This window comes from Ranitomeya imitator, chromosome 2 (assembly GCF_032444005.1).
Source record: "Ranitomeya imitator isolate aRanImi1 chromosome 2, aRanImi1.pri, whole genome shotgun sequence".
Taxonomy (NCBI): domain Eukaryota; kingdom Metazoa; phylum Chordata; class Amphibia; order Anura; family Dendrobatidae; genus Ranitomeya; species Ranitomeya imitator.
In genome coordinates, this window is record NC_091283.1 from 366,711,689 (window position 1) to 366,739,229 (window position 27,541).

Consider the following 27,541-nt stretch of genomic DNA (forward strand, 5'->3'; position numbering starts at 1 on the left):
AAATCACATTGTCTGTTTTTTTAACATTTTATTTGCATATTATGGTGGAAAATAAGTATTTGGTCAGAAACAAAATTTCATCTCAATACTTTGTAATATATCCTTTGTTGGCAATGACAGAGGTCAAACGTTTTCTGTAAGTCTTCACAAGGTTGCCACACACTGTTGTTGGTATGTTGGCCCATTCCTCCATGCAGATCTCTTCTAGAGCAGTGATGTTTTTGGCTTTTCGCTTGGCAACTCGGACTTTCAACTCCCTCCAAAGGTTTTCTATAGGGTTGAGATCTGGAGACTGGCTAGGCCACTCCAGGACCTTGAAATGCTTCTTACGAAGCCACTCCTTCGTTGCCCTGGCGGTGTGCTTTGGATCATTGTCATGTTGAAAGACCCAGCCACGTTTCATCTTCAATGCCCTTGCTGATGGAAGGAGGTTTGCACTCAAAATCTCACGATACATGGCCCCATTCATTCTTTCATGTACCCGGATCAGTCGTCCTTGCCCCTTTGCAGAGAAACAGCTCCAAAGCATGATGTTTCCACCACCATGCTTTACAGTAGGTATGGTGTTTGATGGATGCAACTCAGTATTCTTTTTCCTCCAAACACGACAAGTTGTGTTTCTACCAAACAGTTCCAGTTTGGTTTCCTCAGACCATAGGACATTCTCCCAAAACTAATCTGGATCATCCAAATGCTCTCTAGCAAACTTCAGACGGGCCCGGACATGTACTGGCTTAAGCAGTGGGACACGTCTGGCACTGCAGGATCTGAGTCCATGGTGGCGTAGTGTGTTACTTATGGTAGGCCTTGTTACATTGGTCCCAGCTCTCTGCAGTTCATTCACTAGGTCCCCCCGTGTGGTTCTGGGATTTTTGCTCACCGTTCTTGTGATCATTCTGACCCCACGGGGTGGGATTTTGCATGGAGCCCCAGATCGAGGGAGATTATCAGTGGTCTTGTATGTCTTCCATTTTCTAATTATTGCTCCCACTGTTGATTTCTTCACTCCAAGCTGGTTGGCTATTGCAGATTCAGTCTTCCAGGCCTGGTGCAGGGCTACAATTTTGTTTCTGGTGTCCTTTGACAGCTCTTTGGTCTTCACCATAGTGGAGTTTGGAGTCAGACTGTTTGAGGGTGTGCACAGGTGTCTTTTTATACTGATAACAAGTGTAAACAGGTGCCATTACTACAGGTAATGAGTGGAGGAAAGAGGAGACTCTTAAAGAAGAAGTTACAGGTCTGTGAGAGCCAGAAATCTTGATTGTTTGTTTCTGACCAAATACTTATTTTCCACCATAATATGCAAAAAAAATGATAAAAAAACAGACAATGTGATTTTCTGGATTTTTTTTTCTCAGTTTGTCTCCCATAGTTGAGGTCTACCTATGATGTAAATTACAGATGCCTCTCATCTTTTTAAGTGGTGGAACTTGCACTATTGCTGACTGACTAAATACTTTTTTGCCCCACTGTATATATTTTAAAGTGAAATATACAATGCACATGGAGTATTGCTTTTTGGATGCCTATTAGAAACTACATTTATTTTTCTATCTCATAGGTTCTAAATTGCTTTTCCTCCATCATTTACTTGTCTACACTATGACTGTCTCTGTTACATTTTTTTTTGTATAATCTGTAATTTATATATATATTGTTTCTCCAAATATGAGTTTTTTTGATGGCCAACAAAATATGATCTGAAAGTGAAACCACTCACTTCCATGGCTTGATAATGGCTTATCCCATGTGAGATTTTTGATGTTTAAGCAGACTACATTTCTGAGTAAAATATTTTCCACATTCTGAACATAAAAACGGCTTTTCCCCTGTGTGAACTTTCTGATGTGCAGCAAGATGTGATTTCTCTGTAAAACATTTCCCACATTCTGAACATGAATATGGCTTCTCCCCTGTGTGAATTCTCTGGTGATTAGAAAGATTTGACTTCTTTGAAAAACATTTCCCACACTCTACACATGAAAATGGCCTCTCCCCGGTGTGAGTTCTATAATGTGTAGCAAGACTTACCTTCTGTGCAAAACATTTCCCACATTCTGAACATGAAAATGGTTTCTCCTTTATATGACGTCTCTGATGTGTAGAGAGATGAGATGTTTGGTTAAAATATTTCCCACATACTAAACATGAAAATGGCCTCTCCCCTGTGTGAGTTCTCTGATGTGTAGCAAGATGTGATCTATTTGCAAAACATTTCCCACATTCAGAACATGAATATGGCTTCTCCCCTGTGTGACTCCTCTTATGTGTAACAAGTTGTAATTCAGTTGGAAAACATTTCCCACATTCTGAGCATGAATATGGCTTATCCCCTATGTGAATTCTCTGGTGATTAACCAGATTTGACTTCTTTGCAAAACATTTTCCACATTCTGAACATGAAAATGGCCTCTCACCTGTGTGAGTTCTCCGATGTGTAGTAAGTTGTAATTTATCTGCAAAACATTTCCCACATTCTGAACATGAATATGGTTTCTCTCCTGTGTGAACCTTCTGGTGTCTAACAAGATTTGATTTCTGTGTAAAACATTTCCTACATTCTGAACATGAAAATGGTTTCTCCCCGGTGTGACTTCTCTGATGTGTAGCAAGATGTGCTTTCTGGTTAAAATATTTCCCACACTCTAAACAAGAAAAGTTTTTCTCCTGTCTGTGTATTTTTTGATGTGTAACAAAATTCATTTTCTGGGAAAAACATTTTCCACATTCTGAACATGAAAATGTTTTCTTTCTTGTAAAATTGTTTTGATTTTTAACTACCCTTTTGTGACTTGTATTTTTCTCAACAGTCTTTGATGAATCAAAGTCCAGGATCTGCTTAAAAGGATAAGATGATAGATCTTTGCTTTCAATGGATGATGGTATATCTGGAATAATGACATTCACTTCAGTTTTATCTTGTGTGAGATAAAGGTCATCTGATTTAAAAACAGAAGATATCAGCTGTTCTTCTGATCCATTGGTAGAGTCATCTGTCAAAAATAAAACAAATTATTTTAGATAAAATATCCTTAAAAATTATATTCTTACAACACTTCTATATAAATGTCCATAGAAACGGCAAGTAATGCAGCATGATTCAATTAAAGGAAAAACAGTTCCCAATCCTACAATAGACTTTCCCCTTGTGAAAATCAATAATATTGGGGCTACATAAACATTTTAGCAAACACAAAAATAAAATTTATTTTTGTGTTCCAATTGTGTTAATTTCTGCGAAGCACCTTAAGGGTTAATAAGCTTCCTGTACCAGTCAAAAATTTGGACACACCTGTTCATGCAATAGTTGTACTTTTTCTTATTGGAAGGTGCATACTGTAGAATAAGACTGTAGGTAGTAAAACTCTGAAGAAACACATTTAGAAACAATGATTAAGGATGCGTCTATGAAATAAATAGGTGTTAAACCTTAGATTTCTCAAACTATCCACCTTTACTCTGATAACAACTATACACCCTTGGCTTTCTCTCAAGCAGATTAAATCAGGAAGTCACCTGGAATGACCTCCAATGAACAAATTGACTTGTCAAGAGCTCATTTATTGAATCACTGGCCGTCAGAAAGTGTTTGTGACCACTCAATGTGTTTTGCAGAGGCACTTTCTGACGGCCAGTGATTCAATAAATGAGCTCTTGACAAGTCAATTTGTTCATTGGAGGTCATTCCAGGTGACTTCCTGATTTAATCTGCTTGAGAGAAAGCCAAGGGTGTATAGTTGTTATCAGAGTAAAGGTGGATAGTTTGAGAAATCTAAGGTTTAACACCTATTTATTGATACACAGTATCATGTAGTGTTGAGTCATGATTCGTAACAGTTTAAAGCCAGAGTATGGTAGGAACCACTCAAATAAGTAAAGAGAAATTACAGTCCATCATTACTGTAAAAACAGAGGAGGGAAACTCTTTTCTGCCAAGGGCCCATTTAGATATTTATACCATAATTCGTGGACTGTACAAAATTGTCAGCTTGAAAATTATCCTGCTATATTTGGTCAAACATTTAATTAACTCTCCTCTAATGTGATGTCTGTGGCAGATTGGTGAGATGTGCTATGTTAGGTAGTATTCATGATGTTGCTAGTCACAACTGATTTTCCGCATCTGCGTCGGTCTGGAGCGCAGTCGACTCTTAGCAATGATAAGTTTTATAAAGAACTGATCATAACAATATATTGTTAGGAACATTGACACACTGTGTGCAGAATTATTAGGCAAGTTGTATTTTAGAGGATTATTTTTATAATTGATCAACAACTATGTTCTCAATCAACCCAAAAGACTCATAAATACCAAAGCTTAATATTTTTGGAAGTAGGAGTGTTTTTTTTTAACGATTTGGCTATCTTAGGAGGATATCTGTTTGTGCAGGTAACTATTACTGTGCAGAATTATTAGGCAACTTAATAAAAACCAAATACATTCCCATCTCACTTTTTTATTTTCACCAGGTAAACTAATATCACTGCACAAAATTTAGAAATAAACATTTCTGATATGCAAAAACAAAACCCCCCAAAATTAGTGACCAATATAGCCAACTTTCTGTATGATGACTCTCAACAGCCTTCCATCCATAGATTCTGTCAGTTGCTTGATCTGTTTATGATCAACATTGCGTGCAGCAGCCACCACAGCCTCCCAGACACTGTTCCGAGATGTGTACGGTTTTCCCTCCCTGTAGAGCTCACATTTTATGAGGGACCACAGGTTCTCTATGGGGTTCAGATCAGGTGAACAAGGGGGCCATGTCATTATTTTTTCTTGAGACCTTTACTGGCCAGCCACGCTGTGGAGTAGTTGGAGGCATGTGATGTAGCATTGTCCTGCATGAAAATCATGTTTTTCTTGAACGATACCGACTTCTTCCTGTACCACTGCTTGAAGAAGTTGTCTTCCAGAAACTGGCAGTAGGTCTGGGAGTTGATCTTCACTCCATCCTCAACCGGAAAAGGTCCCACAAGTTCATCTTTGATAATACTAGCCCATACCAGTACCTCACCTCCACCTGGCGTCTGAGTCGGAGTGGAGCTCTCTGACCTTTACTAATCCAGCCTCTGGCCCATCATGAGTCACTCTCATTTCATCAGTCCATAAAACCTTTGAAGTCAATCTTAAGATATTTCTTGGCCCAGTGTTGACATTTTATCTTATGTTTCTTGTGCAAAGGTGGTCGTTTTTCAGACTTCCTTACCTTCACCATGTCCCTGAGTATCGCACACCTTGTGCTTTTTGTTACTTCAGTAACGTTTCAGCTCTGAAATATGGCAAAACTGGTGGCAAATGGCATCTTGGCAGCTTCACGCTTGATTTTCCACAATTCATGGGCAGTTATTTTGAGCCTTTTTTGCCCAACACGCTTCTTGTGACCCTGTTGGCTATTTGCCATGAAACGCTTGATTGTGTTCGGTGATCATACTTCAAAAGTTTGGCAATTTCAAGACTGCTGCATCCCTCTGCAAGACATCTCACAATTTTGGACTTTTCAGGACCCGTCAAATCTCTCTTTTGACCCATTTGGCCAAAGAAAAGGAAGTTGCATAATAATTAAGCACACATTATATAGGGATTTGATGTCATTAGACAACAGAAATAGATTGGGGAACAGAAACCTGCAGTTCCAGCAAAGGTAATCGGTTTTTGACAACTATGAGAGACAATTACCTTTCACAACTGGTTCAGGACCCAACAAGGAGGGGGGCACTGCTAGACCTAATATTAACCAACAGGCCAGACCGCATAGCAAATATAAGGGTTGGATGTTACTTGGGAAATAGCGATCACAAAATAATAAGTTTTCATGTATCCTTTAAAGGGAACCTGTCACCCCGTTTTTTCAGTAGGAGATAAAAAAATACCGTTAAATAGGGCCTGAGCTGTGCTTTACAATAGGGTATTTTTTGTCCCCTGATTCCCTACCTATGCTGCCGAAATACCTTACAAAAGTGTCCTTTTTCGCCTGTCAATCAGGCTGGTCAGGTCGGATGGGCGTGGTCACAGCGCTGTTTCTTCCCCCAGATCTTGCTTATGTTCCCATTGGTGGCGTAGTGCTTCTCGCATGCGCAAGTGCCGAATGCACTGCGCAGCTGTAGAAAAAGAGCGCGCTCGCCGCTATTCAGCGGTTTCTCGGTGGGCGCGGCCATCTTCCTGAGGCCGCGCGTGCGCAGATGGAGTCTCCTGCTTCCCGGGGCTTCAGGAAAATGGCCGCGGGATGCCGCGCGTGCGCAGATGGACATCGCGGCGGCCAGTGCATTCGGCACTTGCGCATGCGAGAAGCACTACGCCACCAACGGGAACATAAGCAAGATCTGGGGGAAGAAACAGCGCTGTGACCACGCCCATCCGACCTGACCAGCCTGATTGACAAGCGAAAAAGGACACTTTTGTAAGGTATTTCGGCAGCATAGGTAGGGAATCAGGGGACAAAAAATACCCTATTGTAAAGCACAGCTCAGGCCCTATTTAACGGTATTTTTTTATCTCCTACTGAAAAAACGGGGTGACAGGTTCCCTTTAAAGGATACATGAAAACTTATTATTTTGTGATCGCTATTTCCCAAGTAACATCCAACCCTTATATTTGCTATGCGGTCTGGCCTGTTGGTTAATATTAGGTCTAGCAGTGCCCCCCTCCTTGTTGGGTCCTGAACCAGTTGTGAAAGGTAATGTGACCACGCCCATCCGACCTGACCAGCCTGATTGACAGGCGAAAAAGGACACTTTTGTAAGGTATTTCGGCAGCATAGGTAGGGAATCAGGGGACAAAAAATACCCTATTGTAAAGCACAGCTCAGGCCCTATTTAACGGTATTTTTATCTCCTACTGAAAAAACGGGGTGACAGGTTCCCTTTAAAAAGATGTGTAATAGAGGGGTTACAAGGACACTAAACTTCAGGAGGGCAAATTTCCAATGGATGAGAGAGGATCTTGGTGCAATTAACTGGGACGATATCCTGAGACACAAAAATACACAAAGAAAATGGGAGACATTTATTAGCATCCTGGATAGGACCTGTGCATAGTATATACCGTATGGGAATAAACATACTAGAAATAGGAGGAAACCAATATGGCTAAATAGAGCTGTAAGAAGCGCAATAAGTGACAGAAAGAAAGCATTTAGAGAATTAAAGGAAGTAGGTGGTGAGGAGGCATTAAATAAAAACAGAATTTAATAAATTCTGTAAAAAGCAAATCAATGCAGCTAAGATTGACACAGAGAGACTCATTGCCAGAGAGAGTAAAAATAATCCTAAAATATTCTTTAACTACATAAATAGTAAGAAACTAAAAAAATGATAGTGTTGGCCCCCTTAAAAATAGTCTGGGTGAAATGGTGGATGAGGATGAGGAAAAAGCCAATATGCTAAATGACTTTTTTTCATCAGTATTTACACAAGAAAATCCCGTGGCAAACAAAAATGACTAGTGATAAAAATTCCCAATTAAATGTCACCTGCTTAACCCAGCAGGAAGTGCGTCGTCGTCTAAAAATCACTAAAATTGACAAATCTCTGGGCTCGGATGGGACACACCCTCGAGTACTGCAGGAATTAAGTACAGTCATTGATAGACCATTATTTTTAATCTTTAAAGACTCCATAACAGGGTCTGTACCACAGGACTGGCGTATAGCAAATGTGGTGCCAATATTCAAAAAGGGGACAAAAACTGAACTCGGAAATTATAGGCCAGTAAGCTTAACCTCTACTGTGGGTAAAATCCTGGAGGGCATTCTAAGGGATGCTATACTGGAGTATCTGAAGAGGAATAACCTCATGACCCAGTATCAGCACGGGTTTACTAGGGACCGTTCATGTCAGACTAATTTGATCAGTTTCTATGAAGAGGTAAGTTCTGGATTGGACCAAGGGAACCCAGTGGATGTAGTGTATATGGACTTTTCAAAAGCTTTTGATACGGTGCCACACAAAAGGTTGATGCATAAAATGAGAATAATGGGGATAGGGGAAAATATGTGTAAGTGGGTTGAGAGCTGGCTCAGGGATAGGAAACAAAGGGTGGTTATTAATGGAGCACGCTCGGACTGGGTAGCGGTTAGCAGTGGGGTACCACAGGGGTCAGTATTGGGCCCTCTTCTTTTTAACATATTTATTAATGACCTTGTAGGGGGCATTCAGAGGAGAATTTCAATATTTGCAAATGACACTAAACTCTGCAGGGTAATCAATACAGAGGAGGACAATTTTATATTACAGGATGATTTATATAAACTAGAAGCTTGGGCTGATAAATGGCAAATGAGCTTTAATGGGGATAAATGTAAGGTCATGCACTTGGGTAGAAGTAATAAGATGTATAATTATGTGCTTAATTCTAAAACTCTGGGCAAAACAGTCAATGAAAAAGACCTGGGTGGATGGGTGGATGACAAACTCATATTCAGTGGCCAGTGTCAGGCAGCTGCTACAAAGGCAAATAAAATAATGGGATGCATTAAAAGAGGCATAGATGCTCATGAGGAGAACATAATTTTACCTCTATACAAGTTACTAGTTCAACCACACTTAGAATACTGTGCACAGTTCTGGTCTCCGGTGTATAAGAAAGACATAGCTGAACTAGAGCGGGTGCAGAGAAGAGCGACCAAGGTTATTAGAGGACTGGGGGGTCTGCAATACCAAGATAGGTTATTACACTTGGGGCTATTTAGTTTGGAAAAACGAAGACTAAGGGGTGATCTTATTTTAATGTATAAATATATGAGGGGACAGTACAAAGACCTTTCTGATGATCTTTTTAATCATATACCTGAAACGGACAAGGGGGCATCCTCTGCATTTGGAGGAAAAAAGGTTTAAGCATAATAACAGACACGGATTCTTTACTGTAAGAGCAGTGAGACTATGGAACTCTCTGCCGTATGATGTTGTAATGAGTGATTCATTACTTAAATTTAACAGGGGACTGGATACCTTTCTGGAAAAGTATAATGTTACATGGTATATACACTAGATTCCTTGATAGGGCGTTGATCCAGGGAACTAGTCTGATTGCCGTATGTGGAGTCGGGAAGGAATTTTTTTCCCCAATGTGGAGCTTACTCTTTGCCAAATGGTTTTTTTTTGCCTTCCTCTGGATCAACATGTTAGGGCATATTAGGTTAGGCTATGGGTTGAACTAGATGGACTTATAGTCTTCCTTCAACCTTAATAACTATGTAACTATGTAACCCCTCCTCATTACAGAGATGCAAATCACCTGATTTACTTAATTTGTAGTTGGCTCTCAAGCCTGAATAGCTTGGAGTAGGACAACATGTACAATCATGTGATCAAAATACAACTTGCCTAATAATTCTGCACACAGTGTATTCATTCCACTGCATGTCTCTTCAAACTGGGAAATTCATTACTGCTCATGTAATGTTTCAATGATAGACACTGAGACTGATTTATATACACCACATAGGAGACACAGACAATGCTGTATATACTGCAAAAAGGTCACTGCTAAAATACTGAAGGGGAGATATGTGCCACTCAAAATGTTAGCCTCAGTGATGAACCTGGAAAAATGTCCCAGCATACTAATTGCTGAGAGGGGTTAATTGGCCATATTAAGCCCTGGGTTTTTGGGAACAATAGTGGGTGGAAGGCTCTTAACGATATCTCCAGCCCAAGGGTGTGGTCCAGAAGGTAAATACAGATTCTCTGGACACATTCAGTGTTCAGTGTGTCTGGAGATGAGAGCTCCAGAGCTGTGGCGTGTTAAAGAGAACAGAACCTTGTTTTGTTCCCCTGAGCGGGCAGATCCCCATAGCCACACAGACTGTACTGTCTGCTATTTTTGGTTTTCCCGTTATACCAGAAGGGTCGTGTTTGTTTTACTAATTATGGACTGGTTTATGCAATATGTTTTTATTATACCAGTTGAAAACTTACAACAGAAACGATTCCTGTGTCTACCTCTTTTTTCAATCAGATCATATTTATTGTGAAAGATACCACAATACATTCACATTTTAATTTTGTTTTTAGAAACAATCAAAACTAAATAAAACATGAAGAACATAAGTAATTGCGAACCAAATAAAACACGGTTCATATTAACGTTCATCGTATATATTATCATTCGCTTATTATAATTTAGATACATGAATACTGTGTCTACTTTTTTAAGAAGTTGAATAAGTCGATCTACCATAATACATTACACAGCAGACACTGAGACTGGTGTATATGCATCAGAAAGGATACAATGGGACTGGTGTATTTACAACACACAGGAGAAACAGACTGCTTTATAAATATTTAATACACTGCCGATTTTGAAAGTTTTCCCACCTATAAATAATGCAGAGGTCTGTAATTTTATAGTAGGCAGACTTCAACTATGAGACACAGAATCTTACAAAATCCAGAAAATCACACTGCATGATTTTTACAACATTAATTTGCACTTTATTGCATGAAATAAGTATTTGATACAGTAGAAAAACAGAACTTAATATTTGGTACAGAAACCTTTGTTTGCATTTACAAAACTCAGAGGTTTCCTGTAGTTTTTGATCAATTTTACACACACTGCACCAGGGATTTTGACCCACTCCTCCATACAAATCTTCTCCAGAACTTTCAGGTTGTGGGGCTGTTGCTGAGCAATGGGAGTTTCAGCTCCCTCCAAAGATGTTCTGTTGGGTTTAGGTCTGGAGACTGGCTAGGCCTTTCAAGGACTTTGAAATGCTTCTTACTGAGCCAATCCATAGATGCCCTGTTTGTCTGTTTTGGGTCATTGTAATGCTGAAAAACCCATCCACGACTCATGTTCAATGCTCTTACTGTGGGAAGGAGGTTATTGAACAAAATCTCGCAATACATGACCCAATCTATCTTCCCTTCAATGCGATACAGTTCTTCTGTCCCATTTGCAGAAATGCAACCCCAGAGTATGATGTTTCCCCCACCATGCTTCATGGTTGGGACTTTGTTCTTGGGGTTGTACTCATCCCTCTTCTTCCTCCAAACACAGCGAGTGAAGCTAATACCAAAAAAGTTCTATTTTTGTCTTGTCTGACCACATGACTTTCTCCCATGCCTTCTCTTGATCATCAAGATGGTCATTGGTAAACTTCAAATGGGCCTGGACATGTTACATGTTCTTGTGTGAGCAGGAGGACCATACATGCATTGCAGGATTTTAATCCACGACAGCGTAGTGTGTAACTAATGCTAATATTGGAGACAGTGGTCCCAGCTCTCTTCAGGTCACTGACCAGGTGCTCCGATGTAGCTCTGGGCGGATTCTTTACCTTTCTCAGAATCATCCTACTCCACGAAGCGAGATCTTGCATGGAGCCCCAGACCGAGGAAGACTGACAGTCATCTTGTATTTCCTTCATTTTCTAATAATTCTGCCAACAGTTGTTGCCTTTTCACCAAGCCACTTGCCTATTGTCCTGTAGCCCAACCCAGCCTAGTACAGGTCTACAATTTTGAACCTGGTGTCCTTAGACAGCTTTTTGTTCTTGGCAATGGTAAAGAGGTTGGAGTGTGACTGAGCGTGTGGACAGGTGTCTTTTATATAGGTAATGTAACGAGTCCAAACAGGTGTAATTAATACAGGTATTAAGTGCAGAGTAGGATGGCTTCTTGAAGAAAAACTAACAGGTATGTCAGAGCCAGTATTCTTGCTGGTTGGTACAGTGAAGGAAATAATTATTTGATCACTTGCTGATTTTGCAAGTTTGCCCACTGACAAAGGCATGAACAGTCTATAATTTTAAGGGTAGGTTAATTTTTAACATTGAGAGACAGAATATAAAAATAAAATCCAGAAAATCACATTGTATAAATTAAATAATTTTATTTGCATTTTGCAGTGATAAATAAGTATTTGATCCCCTACCAACTATTAAGAGTTTTGGCGCCTACAGACCAGTTAGACGCTCCTAATCAACTCGATACCTGCATTAAAGACAGCTGTCTCACATAGTCACCTTTATAAAACACTCCTGTCCACAGACTCAATTAAGGCCTCTTTCACACTTCTGTCTTTCAGCTCCCGTCACAATCCGTCGATTTTTGAGAATGCAGGATCCTGCATTTTCTCATAGACTTGTATTAGCGACGAATTGTGACGGATGGCCGTCCGTTTCATCCGTCGTGCACTGGATCCTGCATAAAAAAAACGGTCCGTCGGGGAGAGAAAACGTTCAGAGGAATGTTTTTTCTGCACATCGGAAAATCGGTCAGCGATGTATCCTGCGCTGCCCGTCACTGGCTACAATGGAAGCCTATGGGCGCATGATGCGTCGCTGACTGTGAAAAGCAGGAATCCAGCGACGGGTCCCGTCTTTTCAAACTGAGCATGTGTGGAAGAATTTCCCGTCAGGGAAATTCTCTCTTGCTCGCTCTCTTTTTACTGCATAGGCAGCATCAATAGTAACAAGATATAATGTTAAAAATAATAATAAAAAAAAATTGCAGTATTCTTACCAACCGACGTCCCGCGCAGCGTCACCGATGCTACCGGCAGCTAGCGTTCCTAGTAATACATTGCGAAATCTCGTGAGACCGTGACTTCTCGTGAGATTTCACAATGTATTACTAGGAACGCAGGCTGCCGGGAGCATCGCTGCGCGGGAGGTCGGTAGGTGAGGATACTGCAATTTTTTAATTTTTTTTAACCTGGTTTGTGGTGTATATACGTTTTTGCAGGGAAAACCGCTGCGAAGACGCATACACAACAGGTGCACATAGCCTCGACGGGTCCGTCAGAAAGACGGGCCCAGTGCACACGTTTTCCACAATCTGCACAGGATCCGTCATTTCAACGTCTTGACGGATCCTGTGCAAATTTGGAAGACGGAAGTGTGAAAGAAGCCTAAGCAGTCAGACAATAACCTCTACAACATAGGCAAGACCAAAGAGCTTTCTAAAGCCGGAGTCACACAACAGCGAGATACGGCCGAGTCTCACAGGTTAAAACCAAGCTGTGGCACCGGCACTCCGGAGCGGAGCGTGCAGCTCTGTGTATTGCTGTGCGGCCGCACGTTCCGCTCTGGAGTGCCGCTGCAAGAGCTTGGTTTTAACCAGCGAGATTCGGCCGTATCTCACTGTGTGTGATCCCGGCCTAAGGATGTCAGGGACAAGATCATAGACCTGCCTGTAGTAGGCAGAACTCTTAATCATTGGTAGGGGATCAAATACTTATTTCTCACTGCAAAATGCAAATTTATATACAAATTGCACATTCCATTAAGATTAAAGAAAAGAATTGCACGAAGAGGTGCCCAAACTTTGGTGCTGTAGGCCTCTCAGTCACTTTAAAAATGATCTTGTCTCAAGATAAAGGCTGTTTAAATTTCCTATAATGACAACTATTCATATGAAAACTTGCTGCTATACTTTTAAGTCTTCTAACATGATAAAAAATTGGATACAGTACAAATATGGTGAATGTTATTTATTAACTAGGAAATCAAAGGTTAATAATTTCCATATATTCTAAATTTGTTTCAAATTTCAGATATTTTTTATAAATAAACACAAACAAAATGACAGTGTGTCATGGAAAAAAACAAACCAATCTTGTATTGCAGATTTCAGAAATATGGCCTTCTTAGGACCACAAGTGTTGTGTGGCACAACTATCTCTATTAAGGGCATAACAATTCGAACTTTGATCATTTCCAATTCTTCAAAATCTGTAGCAAATTTCAGATATATTCATAAATAAACACATTATTTTAATAAATCAACAAAAAGTACGTGTCACGAAAAAACCCAAACAATAGAGTTGAGCGACTTTTACTTTTTTAGGATCGAGTCGGGTTTCGCGAAACCCGACTTTGTCAAAAGTCGGGTCGGGTGAAATCAGCCGATTATTGCCAAAAGTCGGGGGCCGACCGAAACATGAAACCCAATGCAAGTCAATGAGGAATCAAAGTCGGCAGTGAGTGGAGGACAGGAAAACACCTACAGTGTCCATTTTAATGCTAAAAACATCAATTCGTATTACTGAAGCTTGTCAATCTTAATTTACTTTATAATAATAGTTAGGCATTGAAAACATTTGGCTAAAGTTGTGGGGGGGTAGGACTGGCTCAAGATTTTCGTGGGCCCAGGAAACGCGGAATACGTCACGGCGGTGGAGCAGGGAGAGGTAAGTATTTCAACTTTGCAAGTGCTGTGATCCATAGCAAGCAGGGGGGGGGCCACTCGTTGGCACTTGGCACTGGGCCCCTTATAGTACGGCAGTGTGTTTGATGGCGGGTGGCGCCTCCCACTGCCAGAGACACTTTTGCGTACTATGAGGGGCCCTGTGCCAGTGATGTCGCCAACGCGTATGCCCCCCGACCTGATGAAGGAACCTGCACTTTCATCTGCACCTTCCTCTTTGTCCCCGTGTAAGGTGGTATAGTATGCGGGAAGGGGAACCTGACTTTCAGCAGGGTCAGATTCTGGCTGTGTAGAGTGCAAGGGGAATGTAGTGGTCTGGGTCAATGTACCAGCAGACTCATCTAGCAGTGGCTGGGCAATGGGCAGGATGAAGAGGAAACACAGATATAGGCCCAAATAATAAAGTAGGCTAAATGCAGTTCAAAATTGGTAACAGGACTAAGCAGGCGGCATAGCTTTGTTCAGTGGAGGACAACTGTAATGAGTGGCGCAGACACAGTTAGTAGGCCCAAATAATAAAGTAGGCTAAATGCAGTTCAAAATTGGTAACAGGACTAAACAGGCGGCATAGCTAGGTACTGGGGTGGGCTCCTCTGCTGAGTAGCAGACAGTGGTAGTAGGCGCAAAGTATTAACTGGTCTAAATGGAGGCCAGGGCCCCTGTATATTTTAACTATCATCTATCATTTCAACAAATTTGTATTGGCAGTGCCATTGAAGGATTTAACAGACACAGTGGTGGAGCAGGGAGAGGTAAGTATTGCAAGTGGTAGAGCACTGTTCGAGCTGGGGGGAACACTCTCTTGTGGGCGGCGGTACTGGCACCGGGCCCCTCATATTACGACGGTGTGTCTGACGTTGGTTGTGTACCACCACAGTCAGAGACACTTCATTGTACTATGAGGGACCCTGTGCCAGTGCCGTCGCCCAAGAGTGGGCGCACCCACTTGTCCAGGTAAACGGCACTCGCACGGGTGCTTGCACCAGGTGGTGATCACGGCCCTGTGGGGGGAGTCAGCCCATTGAGGGAGGTTTAAAAATGGCCTATGGTGGACATTCAGCAGCTGCAAATGGCGGAATTGGAGAAGTCAGTAAGAGGAGACCAAAAACAAGGCATTTTTCAGGCAAGCTACGAGTCAGCAGGAGAAGGAGGGGCAAAATAATTTGAAATCCATGATTGGTTCATTTTAATGAATGTTAGATCATCAACATTCTGGGTAGCCAGACGTGTCCTTTTTTCTGTCAGTATTGAACCAGCAGCACTGAAGACTCTTTCTGATAGCACACTAGAAGCAGGACAAGCGAGAACCTGTAATGCATATTCTGCCAATTCAGGCCAGGTGTCTATTTTAGATGCCCAGTAATCAAAGGGGAATGACCTGTGAGGGAGAACATCGATAAGGGAGGAAAAGTAGTTTGTAACCATACTGGACAAATGCTGTCTCCTGTCACTTTGAATCGATGCAGCAGTACCTGTCGGGTCAGCGGTCATTGAGAAATCACTCCACAACCTGGTCATAAAACCCCTCTGTCCAATGACACTTCAGATTTGTGCACCTCTAATACCTCTGCCATGTTGCCCCCTACGGCTCGTGTGAGAACCATCACCGCCGCTGTGTGCTGGGAATGCCTGAACCAAACGATCTACAAGAGTTGCTTGTTTGGTAGCCAATATTTGCTCAAGGTTCTCATGTGGCATGATATTTTGTAATTTTCCTTTATATCGTGGCTCCAGGAGGAAGGCCAACCAGTAATCGTCATCGGTCATCATTTTGATAATGCGGGGGTCCCTTTTTAGGATACGCAAGGCATACTCAGCCATGTGGGCCAATGTTCCAGGTGTCAATTCATTGCTTGTGCTGGGTTGAGGAGCACTTTCTTGCAAATCAACATCACTTGTGGCCCACAAAAACCCAGTACCTGACCTTGCAACGCCACCAGTTTCTATTACCCCCTGTGAAGCATCCTCCTCCCATAAATATTCATCCCCATCAACCTCTTCCTCCTCCTCTTCATCCGCCACCTCGTCCAGGAGAGTTCCCTGAGCAGACAATGGCTGACTGTCATCAAGGCTTCCCTCCTCCTCGGCTGCAGACGCCAGCTCCTTAATGTGCGTCAAACTTTGCATCAGCAGACGCATTAGTGGGATGCTCATGCTTATAATGGCGTCGTCTGCACTTACCAGCCGTGTGCATTCCTCAAAACACTGAAGGACTTGACAGAGGTCTTGGAGCTTTGACCACTGCACACCAAACAACTCCATGTCTGCCATCCAACTGCCTGCCCATGTATGTGTATCCTCCCACAAATACATTACAGAATGCCTCTGTTCGCACAGCCTCTGAACCATGTGCAGTGTGGAGTTCCACCTTATTGCAACGTCAATTATTAGGTGGTGCTGGGGAAGATTCAGCGATCGCTGATGGTTCAGCAGACGGCTGGAGTGTGTGGCCGACCGGCGGATGTGCGAGCAAAGTCTTCGCACCTTCAGGAGCAGGGCTGGTAACTCAGGATAATTTTTGAGGAAGCACTGCACCACCAGGTTCAAGGTGTGAGCCAGGCAAGGTATGTGTTTCAGTTCTGAAAGGGCTATGGCAGCCATAAAATTCCTTCCGTTATCACTGACTACCTTGCCTGCCTCAAGATGTACACTGCCCAGCCATGACTGAGTTTGTTGCTGCAAGTACTCGGCCAGTACTTCCGCGGTGGGTCTGTTGTCGCCCAAACACTTCATTTCTAACACAGCCTGCTGATGCTTACCACTAGCTGTTCGATAATGGGTCACCTCGTGTGCAACACTGGCAGCTGCGGATGGAGTGGTCGTGCGACTGCGCTCTAAGGACGAGCTTTTGCTTCTGGAGGAGGAGGGGTGGCGAACGCCTACAGCCAACTGTTTCCTAGACCGTGGGCTAGGCAGAACTGTCCCACTATGGCTGTCCCCTGTGGACCCTGCATCCACCACATTAACCCAGTGTGCCGTGATGGACACGTAACGTCCCTGGCCATGCCTACTGGTCCATGCATCTGTTGTGAGGTGCACCTTTCTACTGACTGATTGCCTCAGTGCATGGACAATGCGGTCTTTGACATGCTGGTGGAGGGCTGGGATGGCTTTTCTCGCAAAGAAGTGTCGACTGAGTAGGTCATAGCGTGGTACTGCGTAGGCCATCAGGGCTTTGAAAGCTTCGCTTTCAACCAACCGGTAGGGCATCATCTCTAACGAGATTAGTCTAGCAATGTGAGCGTTCAAACCCTGTGTACGCGGATGAGAGGATGAGTACTTTCTTTTCCTAACGAGAGTCTCTTGTAGGGTGAGCTGGACTGGAGAGGTGCATATGGTGGAACTAGCGGTGGTGGTGGTGGTGGACATGGCGGATTGAGAGAGGGTTGGCGATGGTATTCTCGATGTTGGCCTACATACAGTGTTTCCTACCAATAACCTTGTGATTCCCTGACTGCTTTGGCCTTGCAACGATACCTCCACATTTGCTGCTGGTGGTGTCCTAACCGGTGGGCTTACAGTGAGGAAAGCAATGTAGCGTTGCTGACTACCTTCATTCTGAGCAGGTGCACCAACGGTACGGGACGTTTGGTAGTTAGTCCAGACTTGCAAGAGCATGCTAGTTAAATGTCTAAGCATGCACATTGGATTTAAATTTTGAAGATTCTTCCCTCTGCTAAAGGTCTTTGAGCATTTCTTACAGATAACTTGACTGATCATTCAGATCTTGGTTAAAAAATTGCCACACTACACTCTTCCTACTATGGAATACCTTTTCAGGCATTGCATGCTGTGCTACTTTCACCGGATGGCCACGCTGTCCTAAAACTGTTTTTGTTTTTGACAAACGTTTTTGGCCTGATACGGGCCTGCCAGATGACAGCTGTTGCTATGTAGATGGCTGCTGCGGATCATCCTCCTCCGCTTCAGAGCTACTGGCAGCGGCACCCTCTTCCCCCAATGGCTGCCAATCTGGGTCAACAACTGGGTCATCTATCACCTCCTCTTCAATGTCATGTGCACCTTCCTCTGTGTCATCGTGTAAGGTGCTATAGCGTTCGGGACGGGGCACCATAGTCTCATCAGGGTCAGATTCTGGCTCAGTACACTGCGAGGGCAATGTAGTGATCTGAGTCAATGGAACAGCATTATAATCTAGCTGTGGCTGTGCATTAGTGCACTCCATGTCCGATTCATCTTGTAATGGGCAGTTAACAATTTCCCGTTCTAACCCAGGCACAGTATGTGTAAAGAGCTCCATGGAGTAACCTGTAGTGTCGCCTGACGCATCCTTCACTTTTGGTTTCGGTGAAGGACACAAGGAAACTTCTTATTCCTGACCGGGAGCATCCACTGACCACTCGCTGCTTTTATATTTGGAACTTTCTGAAGAGGAGGTGAAAGAGCTAGAGGCTGATTCAGCAAGGAAAGCCAAAACTTTTTCCTGCTGCTCCAGCTTTAAAAGCCGTTTTCCTACTCCCAGATAAGGAAGCCTTCGAGGCCTTGTGTAGCCAGACGATGATGCTGGCTCAACACCTCCAGCCTTAGGTGCTATTGTGCTTTTGCCACTACCACCAGATGCACCACCACCACCATCAGTACCAGCTCGCAACCACTGTCCACGGCCTCTTCCAACTGACTTCCTCATTTTTTGGAAAATCTAACCAAAATAACAACCGTTATATGGTATTGTAAAACAAGGTAGAATTTGTATATAAACGTGTTGAGATTTTAAATCTCCCTTTTTTTGGGGAGACTGAACAAAAAAATCAGGCCCTGTGCAAAAAACAACACGATGTAAGTGGCTGAAAGTGACTGGATGATATTCCACAAACTAACAGGACTGAAATATATCCACTTTGTGATAATTTGAATCTCACTTTTTTTTTTGGGGGGGGGGGAGACTAAACCAAACCTCAGGCCCTGTGCATAAAACAACACAATGTACAGTAAGTGGCAGAAAGTGGCTGGAAAATATATGAAAAAATACAAGGACTGTAGTACAATTTCAATCTCCCTACAATGATTTCAGGACAAGTAAGGCAGCAATAAAAAGGACTGCTGCACACAAAAGTGTGGACAAATAAACAAGATAACTGTGCAGAAAGGAGCAACAGGATTTTTGCTTTTAAAAAAGCAGTTGGTTTTCACAGCAGCGTGCAAACAGCAATGCAGCTATCAGGGAGCCTTATAAGGCAGCCAAATAAGCTACAGAGCTTATGCACAAAAATATAGCCTCCACGGTCCCTGCAAAAAAATGGTGGTGTTGGACAGTGGAAATCGCTACAGCACAAGCAGTTTGGGGGTTAATCTTCCCTCCCTAACTATATCCCTTCTTCTGATGAAGCTGCGGCAACCTCTCCCTATGCTACGATCGGCAGAAGTAAGATGTTGGTCAGCGTGCACGCCCCTTTATAGCCCCTGTGACGCCGCAGAAAGCAAGCCAATCACTGTCATGCCCTTCTCTAAGATGGTGGGGACCAAGACCTATGTCATCACGCTGCCCACACTCTGCGTCCTCCTTCATTGGCTGAAAAATGGCACTGAACGCGTCATACGAAACGCGACTTTGGCGCGAAGATCACCGACCTCATGGCCGATCCCACACTAGGATCGGGTCGGGTTTCATGAAACCCGACTTTGCCGAAAGTCGGCGATTTTTGAATTTGTCCGATCCGTTTCGCTCAACCCTACCGAACAACAATGTCATATGGCAGATTTGAGAAATAGGGCCTTGTTAGGACAACCAAAACTGGATGCCGTGGGAATGGGTGAAATCGGAGTAACTTGGACATTCACTGCTGGAGACAACAAAAATATACTGATCACAGTATGTGGCTTGGTAGCTCTTGGCAATCTAAACTATCTTTTTTTTTTTTATTCAAATAAATTTTTATTAAGAATAACAAGGCAATTAACATGTTACATTTACATTTTCAATATAGAGTATTTCCCCCCCTCCCCCTTCAAACAGCCCCCTTCGATCCCAAAGCCCCCCACCCCCACCCCACAAAGCAGCTCATCTTGTTAATTACTACCATCATTAAAACAATAGAGTATCTAATCTCTCAACCATTCGTATAAGCCACACTTCACATTACTATCCCATAGCAATCCATGGAGACCACATTTTATTGAACGTTTCAGTTTTCCCTTTCTTCTTATAAATCCCTTTTTCTAGTGTCAGGCCCTGTTTCACATACTGGAGGAACTCTCCTCTTGACGGCGGCTCTTCCCTAATCCAGTTTCTAGCTATCACCTTCCTAGCCATATACAACAATCTGGCTATAGCTATCTTTAGGTGTTTATCCACTCCAATCTCATCCACGCATCCCAACAAACAGACAACTGGATCCCTTGGCACCGTGCATCCATACGCACCTTCCATACGACTCAAAACTACCACCCAGAAGGCAGCCAACCTCGGACATGTCCACATCATATGGAAAATGTCTGCATCCGTAGACTTACACCTCGGACATTCAGAGTCATTACGCAATCCTGCCTTATATAGCACCATCGGAGACCTATAAACTCTGTGTATCACATAGAGCTGTGACAGTCTATACGGTTCACTCAGCGACAGTCTTGGGATCCATTCCAACACCGACTCCCAAGTCTCGTTATCTATTGGGCCCAAATCCCTTTCCCATTTAGCTCTTGCCATTATTGGAAACCCCAATAGAAAAGTGTGCAACAGATCCCTGTACAGAGTGGATATGACTCCTCCAGTCGTCCCATCATTACACACATACTCCAGTACTATATCCCTTTGAATCCTAATACCTCCGTTCCTACTCTGAGCTCCAAAGGCATGCCTCATCCGCAAATATTGATACTCCCCTGCAGACCCAAGACCAAATTCCGCCTGCAATTGGGAAAATGATTTCAGTTCACCTTGTTCAATTATTTGATACACATACTGAATCCCTTTGCCCAACCACTCTATCAGTACCCCCAATGCCTCAAATTCTTTCAGATTGTTATTATGCCATAGCGGCGAGTATCTAGTCAAGTCCGTGATCCCACGTATGTGCCTCAATCTACTCCACAGCTTGCGTATCAACAGCAAAGTCGGATATAGCTTCCCCAAACTCTCCAAGGATCTATCCTCCAAACATTGCACCACTGGCCTTCTTTTTGTCACCACCTCCATCAACCGCTGTACTGCCCCAGATGACCCTTCATGCGCCCAGCCCCTTAAATGCTGACTCTGGGCTGCAAGAAAGTACAACTCAGGGTTAGGCAATGCCAGACCCCCATCATCCTTGGGTCGCTGAAGTGTCTCCAGTTTGATACGCGGATGCTGCCTCCCCCAAATCAGATTCCTAAACAGAGAGTTGATCTGTCTAAATTTCCCACGTGGTATCCAAACCGGCGCATTGTGAAGAATATACAATATTTTCGGCATCAGAATCATTTTGATAAGATTCACCCTGCCTACCACAGACAAATGTAGCTTAAGCCATGCATCCGCTTTTGCCTTGAGGGCACCCAAGATTGGAGTCAGATTCTCATGTATATAGTCAGTGACCGGCATAGATACCCATATTCCCAGGTACTTAAATTTACTCGTCACCTCCAGTCGCCCGTCCTCCAATGGCTCCCCATCCATATCGTCCACCTTAAACAAGATAGACTTACTCCAATTTATCCTAAGTCCCGACACTGATCCGAATCGTTCAATAATCCCAATGGCTCCCTCCAAGGATGCAACCGGGTCAGCCAGAAACAACAAAATATCATCCGCATACAACGCCACCCTTTCTTCAATCACCCCATATTTAAACCCCGTCATCTCATCAGACTGTCGAAACGTAGCGGCCAGTGGTTCCACCGCCAGAGCAAACAAAAGGGGGGAAAGCGGACACCCCTGTCTCGTCCCTCTAGCCAATTGTATGGTCCGTGACAACTCCCCGTTTACCCTAACCCTGGCCATCGGCATCGAGTACATTAATTGAATCCATGATATGAACTGCGGTCCAAACCCCATTCTTCGCAACACCTGCCAGAGATACCCCCACTCCACACTATCGAACGCCTTGTGAGCGTCTAAAGATGCAATAACTCTGTGGCCACAGTTATCGGCTTTGAGTTGCAAGTTCATATACAGCCTTCGTAGATTAATCGCAGTTGACCTATCAGGCATAAAGCCAGACTGGTCTGAGTGTATCAGGCCAGAAATAACACTTGTCAACCTCATCGCCAACACCTTAGCCAGGAGTTTAACGTCGATAGTAAGCAAAGAAATTGGCCGATATGAATCCGGCTGTGTCGGGTCTTTCCCCTCCTTTGGAATCACCACTATTGTGGCCTCCCGCATAGATGCCGGTAGCCTTCCACCATTCGTAGCCTCTTCCAAGACCGCCTTCAATTTAGGGATCAACACTTCCCCCAAGCTTTTATAAATTTCGGCAGGAAATCCGTCTACGCCAGGCGCCTTCCCATTAGCCATCGACTGCAATGCCCGTCCCAGTTCCTCCTCCGTAATGGGAGCCTCCAAATCCTCCCTATCCCTGTCACTCAGCCTCGGGAGCTCCAACTCCTCAAGGAACACCACCGTGTCCTCCATTGACCCATCTACCCGAGAGGAGTATAAGTCTGCGTAAAAATCTGCAAAAGTCTCCAAAATCTCTGAAGTCTCAGAAACAGCAACACCACTCCCAGTCACCAAAGAGTGAACAAAGGAAGTATTTCTCTGGGCAGATGCCACCAGCGACAGCAAATGACCCACTGATTCACCCTCCTGGTAATAGGTCAAATTCATGAATTCCCTCTTCCTTTCAGCCTTACTCAGCAAGACCGCCTCTAGCTGGCTTTGAGCTGCCTTTAACCTCCTCCCAGCCTCCAAAGTACCCATTATTACCATCTCATCTTCAGCCACCCTCAGCCCATCTATCGCCAGCCTCTCTGCCTCTCTCGATTTCCGCTTACACCTGCTAATATCCCTAAACAACAGCCCTCTCAAGTACGCTTTCATGGTTTCCCACACAGTAAGCACATCTACGCTACCCTCATTTATCTCAAAAAATTCCACCAATTCCTTCTTAATCTTCTCCAAGTCTATACTGTGTAGCCAATTAGGGTGAATTTTCCACTCCCTTCTGCTCCCGTTCCGTGTCCCCAATGATCGAAATTCAACTTCAACTGGACTATGGTCTGAGAGAGCCCTAGGTAAATATCTCACGTCCCTTACCATCGTATCTAGTAATCGGTTACCCAGTGCCAGATCAAATCCTAGACAGCGTACCATGAGCTGGTGAGTAGCATGAATACGCCCTTTCCCCGATATGCCTAACTCTCCATAAATCAACCATGCCCACTTCCCCGACATAAGTCCCAAACGTAGTGATATGTCCCGCCGTCCTATTCTGGGGGTTTTTGTTCTTATCCCAAAAGTCATCACATATATTATTAAGGTCGCCGATAATTAGTAATGGTAACGGTCCCCAGCGCTCTACCCTCTCCAGCACCTCTCTTATCTTCTTGCTTGAGTATGGGGGCGGAATATACATTGCCACTAAATCTAAACTATCTTAGAGGCCAAGGCCAAGAGCTTCTTGAAAACATATTAGACATTTACAGAGAACTCTATGACATATTCAAAAGCTAACCTAAGTTCAATTTAGGACTCAGACATTTGGCAGAGACAAGGGAAACAATATTTGAAAGTCTACTAAGAACTGCAGACACACAGCAAACCTCTTGTAAAAAAAGATGCAGTAAAAAAAACAAAACATGTTATGTCCTACCAAAAAAGTAGGGACATATGAGCAGTGCCCAAAGTAATAATGACCGTTTTGGGTAGAGAAGCATGCAGTGGTCTAATGGCAGTATGGTGAGAAGTTCATTGCGATATGGTGCCAATAAAGCAGTCACAACCAGTGAATGAGAAGAATCTGTGACTTCTCTATATTTAGTGGTTACTACTCACCTGGGTAGTCATATATAGGAATCTCCTCTTTACACCACTCATCACCCGTCACGTATATCTCTGTAATATCGGTCAGATCTTCACCCTGAAATAAATATTGTACAAGTTACAGACAGATGGAGAAGTCACATCTTTGATCAGCTCTAGTCCTGCCATCTCCACTGTCTCATGACACCTTCTCTCCATGTACCTGATGATCCTGAGGAACATTGGGATTTTCTTCTTTACAGTCCAGTGGAAGAATAGGATAGGGACATCTCTCTGGTGTTGTCCTCTTTCTGGATAGAACTGGAGGAAACACATACAGTGACTGAATCAATTCCTCGCATACAGATAATTAAAGGCCGTGTGTATTTTGTTCTGTCTATTACCTGGTGACGTGAGGGGCTGGGGAACCTCCATCACGATGTCCTTGTACAGATCTTTGTGTAATTTTAAATACTCCCACTCCTCCATGGAAAAATAGACGGCGACATCCTGACACCTTATAGGAACCTGACACATACAATAATACCATCATCCTCTGCAATACCTTCATAGCATTACTGTATAATGTTCCAATATTCCCAGCAGTGTCACCTCTCCAGTCAGCAGCTCAATCATCTTGTAGGTGAGTTCAAGAATCTTCTGGTCACTGATGTCCCCATTTATCAGGGGATGGGGTGGAGGCCCTGTGATTGGGCTCAGGGGTCTTCCCCATCCCTCAGACACAAGGGCCTGATAGCTCTCACTAGAGGTCTTCTTCACTACTGTGTAATCCTGGTTATGGAGAGACACATTAATAAATCTCACTACAGACATTTCTAGAGTCCTCACCTCTCCAGTTCTGGCCATCTGTTATTCCCATAGATAAGAATAATGTAATGTGACGTCATCAGAATCTCTCACCTCTCCAGTAAGCCGGAAGAGAATCTCTAGGGTGAGGTGTAATATCCTCTCTGCCACTTTGTCCCTGTCCCTATCCATCCTTAATGGGTAAATCACGAAAATTCTATTATATAGAAGATCTCCACTGAGAGGATCCGATATTGTAGGGACCTGAATGGAGAATGGGTAGAAGATGAGCCAATGTAACATAATAAAGAATCCCATGAAATAATACAATTACTGGAGAAAATGAAGTTAAGATATACTTATGGGCAAAAGGGTAATGTTGTGAACTTTTGACTTTCAGGCTCCATATTTCAATATCCACTACTGCTTAGAACGTGAGACTACCATAATTTTATGTAAAAAAGGTACTCCAGCGTGGTCAGAAAATAAAACTTTACATTTATTATAGAAACATTAAAAGGACATGTAGTGGATACACTTGGAAGCCCAGGATAGCTAGCAACCGACACGTTTCAACCTCCGTGCTTTCTATGTATGCCCATGTGGTTTGGTATACGTAGGGGAGACTATGATGGAGGTTAAGGCCCATATCAGTTAGCATAAGAGTACTATTAGGACTGGGTTAATGGAATTGCCAGTTACTGAACATTTTCTTGATAATAAACATTTGGTAAATCAATTAAGATTTAGAGTGATTGACTCTGGGTACCTTACAACCAAGAGGTCTTAATATAGAATTTAATCTGCCTACTTGTTTACTGTAGGCTATCCTCTTTCTCTCTTTTTGGGTTTTTATTGTTGATTTTTATCATTGACACGTTATTTTTCCTTATTTTCCTATAGGGTCCCATCGGAGGACATGGGGAGTGAGATAGATGGAGAATTCCAAGCCTAAATACACACTACACTAATGGTTTAATATGTGTCTGCCCTCTCTCCTCCTGCCCTCTGACTGTTTTCTTTCCCTTTCCTGAGAATTTTTATATAAATCAAGTTTATTGAATAAATTGTACAATACAAGTTCAATTGTTATTGATTAGTGATGAGCGAGTATACTCGTTGCTCGGGTTTTCCTGAGCATGCTCGGGCGATCTCCGAGTATTTGTAAGTGCTCGGAGATTTCGTTTTCTCAGCTGCATGATTTACATCTGATAGACAGCTTGAATACATGCGGGGATTCCCTAGCAACCAGGCAACCCCCACATGTACTCAGGCTGGGTAGCAGCCGTAAATCATGCAGCTGCGTCAACAAAAACTTAATCTCCGAGCAGTCACAATGCTCGGAGACCACCCGAGCGTGCTCTGGAAAACCCGAGCAACGAGTATACTCGCTGATCACTTTTATTGATAAACAGAAAAATTCCAACTTAGCCAATCACATGAAAGTAATAATCACCAGTCAATTGTAATATAGGGATTTTTGTGTTACTCACCATAAAATCCTTTTCTCCGAGACGCTCATTGGGGGACACAGGACTGTGGGTGTATGCTTCTGCCGCCAGGAGGCTGACACTAAGTAAACGTGAAAAAAAGTTAGCTCCTCCTCCATCGTATACACCCTGACACTGGCTACCAGAGACTCCAGTTTGGTGCAAAAGCAGTAGGAGAACAAAACACAAAAAATGATATAACAGCATAAATACGGAAAACTTATGTCTAGAAAAGATCCTACTGACTAACAAAAACAGATACAGCCAAAGCAGCCAACAGGCTACCAGGGAGGGAGCTGTGTCCCCCAATGAGCGTCTCGGAGAAAAGGATTTTACGGTGAGTAACACAAAAATCCCTACAGTTAGGGCCAGAAATATTTGGACAGTGACACAAGTTTTGTTATTTTAGCTGTTTACAAAAACATGTTCAGAAATACAATTATATATATAATATGGGCTGAAAGTGCACACTCCCAGCTGCAATATGATAGTTTCCACATCCAAATCGGAGAAAGGGTTTAGGAATCATAGCTCTGTAATGCATAGCGTCCTCTTTTTCAAGGGACCAAAAGTAATTGGACAATGGACTCTAAGGGCTGCAATTAACTCTGAAGGCGTCTCCCTCGTTAACCTGTAATCAATGAAGTAGTTAAAAGGTCAGGGGTGGATTCCAGGTGTGTGGTTTTGCATTTGGAAGCTGTTGCTGTGAGCAGACAACATGCGGTCAAAGGAACTCTCAATTGAGGTGAAGCACAACATCCTGAGGCTGAAAAAAAAGAAAAAATCCATCAGAGAGATAGCAGACATGCTTGGAGTAGCAAAATCAACAGTTGGGTACATTCTGAGAAAAAAGGAATTGACTGGTGAGCTTGGGAACTCAAAAAGGCCTGGGCGTCCACGGATGACAACAGTGGTGGATGATCGCCGCATACTTAATTTGGTGAAGAAGAACCCGTTCACAACATCAACTGAAGTCCAGAACACTCTCAGTGAAGTAGGTGTATCTGTCTCTAAGTCAACAGTAAAGAGAAGACTCCATGACAGTAAATACAAAGGGTTCACTGTTATGCTGTGCTATCAGGCAACACAGTGTGCAGTAATCAGCGCACATACAGTGATATGGCAATAACCCAAAAACAATAGAACAAGCTCTGAGACGTGGAATCTCTGCAGACTGCA

General features: G+C 43.2%; 1 protein-coding gene across 1 annotated transcript in view; it reads right to left on the reverse strand.

The window, feature by feature from the left end:
- LOC138666588 (zinc finger protein 850-like) overlaps positions 1–26,645 on the reverse strand; it is a 121,243-nt gene extending 94,598 nt beyond the window's left edge. The window contains exons 1-7 of the mRNA XM_069754789.1: positions 26,366–26,645; positions 24,987–25,136; positions 24,678–24,857; positions 24,470–24,593; positions 24,289–24,386; positions 24,099–24,183; positions 1,744–2,993 (exon numbers count right to left, since the gene is read on the reverse strand). Coding sequence (XP_069610890.1) covers positions 1,744–2,993; positions 24,099–24,183; positions 24,289–24,386; positions 24,470–24,593; positions 24,678–24,857; positions 24,987–25,136; positions 26,366–26,569 — 2,091 coding nt within the window. The 5' untranslated portion in view covers positions 26,570–26,645. The remainder of the gene's footprint in view (positions 1–1,743; positions 2,994–24,098; positions 24,184–24,288; positions 24,387–24,469; positions 24,594–24,677; positions 24,858–24,986; positions 25,137–26,365) is intronic.
- Between the last annotated feature and the right edge of the window lie 896 nt (positions 26,646–27,541).